An 8,232-nucleotide genomic window follows, 5' to 3' on the forward strand; every position below is an offset into this window, starting at 1 on the left:
TAATTCAAATAAACAATATAATATTCTAAAAGTTCAAATGTGTAAAAATATAACAAAAAAGTTGTTCAAAATAAAGTAACGGACTTAAATTCGAAAGTAGTAGTAATCAACAGTTCTTATCTGCTAATATGTTCGACGTATATAGTTGCAGGCGGTGATAATGTAAATTTTTGATGTTTTTCTCAATTCTTCGGTATTGTTCCGACAATTCAGTGATGTCATTAATCTTTTAAAGTGGTCATGTTTTGTGGTATTGTGAATAATGTATTGTGAATAATGTCATTACTATTACTATATATATATATATATATATATATATATATATATATATATATATATATATATATATATATATATATATATATATCATTAGAAAACATCATTCACCATAATATTATATCCTATAGGGGTATTTGTGTCTTATTACCACTTTAGATCCCTTTTATACGCTTCTCCTATTCACTTTCCCACGTTATCTTCTTCGGTCTCACAATCGACCTCCATTTTCTTCTCACGCTACCCTGTTTCGCCATCGTCTTCTTCGCCGCCATCTTCGCCAGTGTAACTACCATTTTAATAGTTTCTTTCATCAAAGGGAAAAACCCCAAAACTAACAAAATTTAGGGTTTATAAAGAGTGCGTATTTAATCTCCTCCTTGTTTTTTTAGTCAACCCATTTTTTAACTGACGCCGCCCATACTACACGTCCATTATTGGTCAATTGTGAATTTTATGACCATTAACCTGTTGTCATGAAAACCACATAGACAAGATACCGTTTAAGCACGATTAGGTTCTCTGAGCAAGATGTTTAAAAAACAACCTATACTTAATTTTGTTAAGCGACAACACTTAAATAAAAAATGACCTTTTTTTTAATCAGCTTATGTGTAGTATCTATTGCTAGGTTATGTATTCTTAATTTGGAGCATATATAAATATATTTTTTGATACTTTGACCCAACAACCTTTAAATGTAGTGTAACTCTATAAATATGTTTTAGACAGCTTGCTAGGAGCAATAATAAAATACATAGTTACAAGCAGACCATACATACATTTACATTCGAAGGTTTAGAAAAAGACCATTTAGGATGATATTTTGTAGTTTAAAATTGTTTTTAAGAGTTTCTTAGAAAAAAGAAGGCACAAACAGTTGCCTAATCAGAAGTGGGCAGAGGTTTGAAATGGAGCAAAGAGATGAATACTAATAACCCCAACCATTTATAGCAATATACAATGAAAAGAGTAGTAGGCTAGAATATACCAAAAAGAAATGCAGAATTCAGTTCAATCTGCACTTGCTTCTTTTGCTATAGCAAATACCAAAACACCATAATTACAAAACCCTTAAGAGGATGAAGCTAACATTTTTTTACAAACTCCGAACATCAATGCAAGCAAGGAAGCATTTCATATAGCAAAAACCAAAACTCAAGTCTACTGTCTCTGTCGATTACCGTCATCCCTAGGACGGTCATCCGTCATCCTTCCCCTACCACCTCTTCCATTAAATCTGCCACTACCTCCACCACCCTTGTTGCCGCCTCCTCCCATGTAACCACCCCCTGTTTTGAAGTAACATCGACAAATCCAACTCATCAAGCATGATTTTGGGGTATAATGGCCAAAATGATTTTGGGTGGTAACTTTTGGCACACACCGGATTGGGTTGACAATTATTGAAATAAATATGTATACCATTTGGCCCGGTTTCTTTTAAGACAATTTTTTTATATTAACCCTATTTGGACCAATTAAAAATAGTGTAATCAAAATTGACTCGTTACAAGTAGAATGGTGAAGACATCAAGTTCTCAGTAACACCATTGCAAAAGATTATGCTATTTATAAGGGTATGATACACCATGAATACTGAGCAGAGAAAAACAAATGGATTCTAGAAAATTGACTAAGCACGATATCCAGCATTTCCCCACGACCACCTCGACCGCGATTTAAATAACCACTATTATCTATTAATAGAGTAAAGTAAAACTTAAAAGTGATTATGTGCCTGAAAAAATATGATAAAAATTTACGAAAGCTAAGATACCATGCCTTGGTAGGTTCATAGTCACCCCACCTTGATTATTTCCATAACCCACCCACCACGATAATTTCCATATCCTCCTCTTCCACCTTGGTAATTGTCGTATCCACAACCAGATAGTTTCTGGGCCAGTCCCTTGGTAATTTCTGGGCCCATCGCCTTGGTAATTTCTGGACCCATCCCTATGGTAGTTTATGGAACCATCACCTTGGTAATTGCGGTACCCATCACTTTCAGAGTTTCTGTAACCATCTCCTTCATTCCCATAACGAACCCTACTCCAACCACGACCCATTCCTCCTCTTAATTCACCTTGACCACAGCTCTAGTTTTCATATGAGTTTCCATCATCTGCAAAGTACATATATTTATATTAAAAAAAAAAAAAAATTAACAATTGGTGGTTGTTCTAATACCAAAATATCCATAGTGACCCATCTGCAAACACAGTTAGATCATGTTTATAACCCCACCTTTGGTAGTAGTACATTCTAAAGCACATATGTACAAACACAAAGTTCCTCAGCTGGAACTGAACCACCTAGACTAATAGATACGTAAGCTTACAGATAAAAGCAAACAAAAAAGGATTGTGATAATAATCACCAAACTTGTAACATTATAAGACGAGCTTAACATATATAAAATTCCAAACGCTGCAGGTGAAAGATATATTGAAGTTCTCTAATTCACATTCAAGGAAAGTAAGCAACAAAAACAGATGTCGTTTATAATGATGCAGGTCAACCCAATATATGTTCTGGAAACAAAGGTGAGAATGAAACATACAAGAAATATATTGTACTCGTACATCCATACTGTATATCAACAGTATGAGTTAACGTAAAAGACACTTAACAAAATAAAAAACAAACCCATTATCGACGTCACCATATAAGCTCCACACCACATGATAATTCATGTTCCTACCAATTTAGATATGCCAAATCGGCTGCAAGAATGAAAGTTAGTTTAATTCTTGGTTTTGTATTAACCCAATATGCAAGAAACAGTAAGTCGTCGTTTTAGTTAATTTAGCTTAGTGATCATAATTGATGTTCATAAAATATTGAGAAAAAAACATAAACTTATTGAACCCAAATGACCTAACTTTTTTGACCTATTTAATAGATTATTAACATAACATACTAAACAAAAATAGAAGATAAATTAGTGACAAACACTAAGAACAGTCATCAAACTAATTCTAAGTTCTAGAATACATACCTTAAACCGATTGAAAAATAGAGATAGCAATGAATGCGGTGACAGTGGCTGCAACACTGACAACAACGATTTGAGTTGAAACACCTCAAACCTTAAATAATCCAGCAAAACCCTAATTTCTTCCCTGATACTCATTCGATTCTAATGAATCAGGGGGAAATCCTAACTTCGAAACATCTGTAAAATTGTTGGAAGTATTATGGTGATACTAACCTTGAGGTCGTCTCGAGAATACTTGGCCTTGTAGGTAATCATTTCATGCCCTGAACCACCACATTTCAAACATAATTTAGTATTTTGAGATCCGTAATTAGATTTTTCTGGGCAATCTTTCGAACGGTGGCCACCTTTTTTGCATATAAAGCAAACTTTTCCCTGCAAAACGAATAAAAAAATAGAACAATTATGTACGTTCAGCTTGAGTTTGTCAAAGATATGATCAAACAACATATACACATGTGGAGCTACTCATTTAACCGCCTATGGCTAACAACCCACAGTAAATCCAATTTTATTGAGGTTTGGAAAAAATAAAACTTAATTAAATAAATGGACAAGAAGAAGATGAGATAAACTTGATTAACAAATCTTAACCTTACTGCATTCCTTCACATTGTGCTCAAAACTCCCACAAACAAAACAAGGCTTCTTGCGCTTAGCGGATGTACAGTTTGCAGCTGTATGGCCACCTTCACTACAATTATAGCAATTTCCCCAGCTGTTATCTGGAGGATCAAAATACCTCGGGCCCCTCTGAAGATCGATTATTAACATATATATCACATTTATTATATAATTTCAACATGTCTGACTTTTCAAATTATAGTTATTTATTCTACCCACAAGAAGCTTTCATAGAACAATATTATCAGATTTCTCAGAAGGATCAGTCTCAACTATCACATCAGACTCTTTTGGTGGATCACTCTCTGGTGCACCACTCTCTCCTTTAATCTCCACATTTTCTTCAACCTGATACAACAACAAAGTTATAAATTTGAATAGAAAAACTTGTTTCATAAGTCCTAAAAATAACAATAGCACAACCTTGGGGGAGTTTTGAGCACAATGGTTAATGGTTTGCTCAACAATCTCTATTTCCATGAGAACTGCCCATCTACCTGAAGCAGCAGGATTCTTATTAAGTAAGCGGGTCAACTCCGCAAGAACAATACACAACATGATTCACCAAATCAATAATACATAACACAATATATAACCCTTCTTACCATTGTATGAGCTGCAGATCCCTCGCTTGATATTCATAATGAACAAATCAAATTCATGGTAGCAACAAATCAAAAACGCCAAACAACAAATGTTGATTCAATGTATTCAAACAAACAAAAAAAACTGACAGGAAAAATAACACGATAAACAAAGTAACCACTAATATAAATTAAAACAAAACATTACCTCAAAATGATTGTCCTGTATTAATAAGATTAAAACATTACCCCAAAAATAATCACCGGATTCCAAAGGTCCGAAGTGATGATGATGAAACCTAACCCATTTGGTGTTACGAAATCCCACGAATGTGACGGTTACTAAAAACACACATTTAGTCAGATTAACAAAAAATACAAATTTTACCCTTTCAATGTATAAATCCTAAAGACCGTTTTGATAATTGGGTTCGTAATCGTTTTAATTTTTGGAAGAATTGAAAATCGTTTGATTCAAAATACCTGATTTAAGGTACGGTGAATATGAATACTTGGATTGACAGGAAGAAGCTGAAAAGATCACTGGAGGAAAAAGACGCGATTAAATCTTAAATCAACATAAAATTTTGCAACAACCATCCATTGATCGGTCCTGATTTATACGATAATCGACTTTGTTGATAATTAGGGTTTATCGTTTATGACTGTTAGAGATAGAGATGACAGAGCATCCATTATGTAAATCGTAACACCTGTTCAAGCTTGAATCGACTCAGAGAGTAAAACTTGTTGATTTTTGTTGAACGATGATGAACACCTGATTGAAGGTAGATTTGTTGTCGTAAATATTTGATATTCATCAGAAATCAATCGTTTAGCAACAACATCAGGAGTTGATTTTGATTTTAGACGTGTTGTTTGGGGAGAAAATTAGGTTTTTGAACCTAATGAATAAATGAAATTGTGAACCCTATTTTCCATCTGTCATCCCGTGTTTTTTTAATTGTAAGGGTAGTTTAGAGACTGTGTATTTTGAAATGGATTTATTAGCTAATAATTTTAGATGATAATTAATAGTCATTGGATTAAGGGGTATTCTTAAGTAATTTTTTGATCTAATGATGATTAAAGGAGGTTTGCAAATGATTTATTACCTAATAAAAACTCTATTTTAAGGTATAGAGTAGATATATTTATTTAAATTGTATATTGTATGTATTTTGTAATTTATAATAAAAGAAAAGGGTTAAAGTAAAAAAAGTGTAACTAATGGGTTCGTGGCAACTTCCAAGAGTGTCAACAATTTGGCACAAAATTATAGTTAGAAGAGCCAACTCATCCGAGGATCTTTTTATACAGGTTGTACGGTATCATCCAACAACATTGGAGTTCGTTTATTTGGTTGGACCATTAACCAAGGTTCGTTGTACCTGTGTAACATAATGTGATTATATTGTTTCAAGAATGATACCATGTCTCAAGCGATCAAGCTATAGAATTGGCTTCCCATGATGCATTGAACATCTATAAAAATGTAAATGCTACATGAGAGGCTAAATCGAGTGGCTAAAAACCGAGTATAATAGCAGTTAAAAGTGTTGAAGGTGTGAAGAATTTGATCAAAGGAACAAGTCGAAGAGAGCGTGACTTGGTGAATAAGTCGTAAGGAGCTTGACTTGGTGAACAAGTCGTAGGAAGCTTGACTTGGTGAACAAGTTGTAGGGAGCTTGACTTGATGTACAAGTCGTATAGATTCTGTTGCCTTAATTAAATCTTCTAGTAGGAATGGAGTATGGAGCAAGTAATAGATATTTATGGAATGTTTTTGCTTGAAGGACAAGTTTAATTTGGTGGACAACTTTAACTCTTCCGATAAATTGTAACCCCTAGCCTCATTGTAATGTGTGCACAATAATATAAGAAAACACGTTAAATACCCGTGTCGTTTGTACTTTATTTATCGTTATGCTTTAATTATTCGTTTGTCGTTTGTGGGTTAATGATTTGCATAAATCACTTGTCTTGTTAGGGCCTATCAAATTCCTAATAAAAAGAAAACTACCTGATGTGTTAACAGAAAATACTCCGTAGATGGGCTAAAGAAAACACTATTATGAAAGAATGTAATCCATCGTTAATTCTGTTACACAATGAAATCCCGTGACTATTATTGATAACATAAGACCCTATTTATAGACTACATAGACCAACATAGAAACCCTAATGGACCCAAACCCACAATTGAGTTGGGCCACAACTTATCCTCTAACACTCCCCCGCAGTCCGAACGGCGAAATCGCGAAAGTTCGGACTGGAACAAAACAATAAACATTAAATAAAGACATAAAAGAAACTTTTTTTTAAAAAAAAAATATAATGGTAATCGGTCAAACGGGTAGAATCTGTTATAGAATGAAACCCGTACCGATTACTTTATTATTGATAGGTATTTATAGAGATTGCCTAGAAACCCTAAATCCACAAACGGGCCGGACTATACTAAACATGACTAACCCTAATCTCTCTAACCCCCCCCCAGTCCGAACGGCGAAATCGCAAAAGTTCGGACTGGAAAGAAAAACATTAAACAAAACACTTTTTCATTTGTTACATCGAATAAACTGATATTCATTGATAGAGTTGCAGATTTCTTGACAGCTGCTCCTTTTCCGTAGCGTTTTTTTTCTTTTACGTCGTGGCTTGCTGTGCCTAAGGATCAAGTACCGCTTCGATATGCTACTTTTGTCGACGATTACAGTATTCTTCAATGATGCAAACAAGAATTTTGACTATATTCTCTCTCTTTTTCTGGGTTTGGAACCTAGTCAAGCTAGGCGGCTCAGGCCCACGCCGATTATGATAAGAAAAAAAATATTTAAAAATTTTAATACAAGAGATTATAAGGATTAGACATGGAGGCGGTTGTGACTATTCTTGGATTTGAAGATCTTCATGAAATAAAATATAAAATATAAAAGTAGATCGATGGTGAGTAAAGGCAGGATAATGAATTGGTTAATTAAAATGTTTTTTTTTTCTTCCGGTAATGGGGCTTTGCCTCATTGGTAACCATGCTTGCATGGTTTCGAGGAGACCCGGGTTCGAGTCTCACCAGGGGGTTTTCCCCACCTGCCCGTTTGGATGGTGGCGGTTTCCTCCTAAAACGTGCGATGTGCGATCTAACCACTAACCGTGCGATATAACTAACATGCCGTTCAAAAAAAAAAAAAAAAAAAAAAAAAAACATCGATTGCAAAAAGAATTAAGAAAAACACGGTGGTAAGAGTGCAAAAGTAAAAAAATAAAAAATAAAAATAAAATAAAAATAAAAAAAATAAACAATAAATGTTGGTTTGGAGCAACAAGCAAAAGGGGGTTTAAAGGCTGGAAATTTTATTACTAAAAGAAGAGCTTTACGTACAACATAAGCTTTACAATATAGAGGTCAAAAGGAGCCCGCAAAATAAATCACACGAAACTATGCAATAAAAATAAAATATACAAAGTGCAAAACCCACTGTAAGGACAAGCAAAACGGGGGAAAAACTCATGACTCTCAACAGCTTCACGGAAGAGAAAGGACTTGTAATGACAAGTTGAGATAGCAAATGACACAGTGCTGAGTTTCAGCGACAAAGTAGCCCGAGACTACCCTAATTAACCACTCAATCCAAAGCACAAGAAAAACCTGCATGTGCTATATTTAAGCTGACATAGTGACATATCTAGCAGTTTGGGAAGCACCTTAACTCGAATGATTTTCCTTTAATTAGATTAGCCAAT

General features: G+C 34.3%; 1 protein-coding gene across 18 annotated transcripts; it reads right to left on the reverse strand.

Moving 5' to 3' along the window:
• Positions 1–535: 535 nt before the first annotated feature.
• On the reverse strand, positions 536–5,423 carry LOC139865940 (uncharacterized). 18 transcript variants are annotated; one of them, XM_071854054.1, is made up of 8 exons: positions 5,202–5,423; positions 4,972–5,031; positions 4,510–4,830; positions 4,328–4,401; positions 3,875–4,252; positions 3,494–3,655; positions 3,281–3,336; positions 1,235–3,005 (listed from the first exon to the last, which is right to left on the reverse strand). In XM_071854054.1, exons 5-8 carry the CDS (start codon positions 4,052–4,054, stop codon positions 2,972–2,974), a joined length of 432 nt encoding a protein of 143 aa, XP_071710155.1. In that variant the 5' UTR covers positions 4,055–4,252; positions 4,328–4,401; positions 4,510–4,830; positions 4,972–5,031; positions 5,202–5,423; the 3' UTR covers positions 1,235–2,971. The 18 variants fall into 18 exon arrangements, 14 of the variants coding, with proteins under 14 accessions (XP_071710155.1, XP_071710154.1, XP_071710156.1 ...); XR_011765166.1 differs by adding an exon at positions 536–565 and having other exon boundaries at positions 1,268–3,005; positions 4,510–5,423; XR_011765167.1 differs by having other exon boundaries at positions 1,235–1,568; positions 2,087–3,005; positions 4,510–5,423.
• Between the last annotated feature and the right edge of the window lie 2,809 nt (positions 5,424–8,232).

The sequence above is a fragment of the Rutidosis leptorrhynchoides genome, chromosome 9 (genome assembly GCF_046630445.1).
Source record: "Rutidosis leptorrhynchoides isolate AG116_Rl617_1_P2 chromosome 9, CSIRO_AGI_Rlap_v1, whole genome shotgun sequence".
Classification (NCBI taxonomy): Eukaryota; Viridiplantae; Streptophyta; class Magnoliopsida; order Asterales; family Asteraceae; genus Rutidosis; species Rutidosis leptorrhynchoides.

What these genes read in the sequence shown, in the direction of transcription:
- LOC139865940 (XM_071854054.1), bottom strand. Translation starts at nt 4,054, where the DNA reads ATGTTAATAATCGATCTTCAGAGGGGCCCGAGGTATTTTGATCCTCCA. An exon ending in ATGTGAAGGAATGCAGTAAG is followed by an intron (nt 3,656 to 3,874) that starts GTTAAGATTTGT and finishes TTCGTTTTGCAG; the next exon opens with GGAAAAGTTTGCTTTATATG. An exon ending in TATTTTTCAATCGGTTTAAG is followed by an intron (nt 3,006 to 3,280) that starts GTATGTATTCTA and finishes TCATTCTTGCAG; the next exon opens with CCGATTTGGCATATCTAAAT.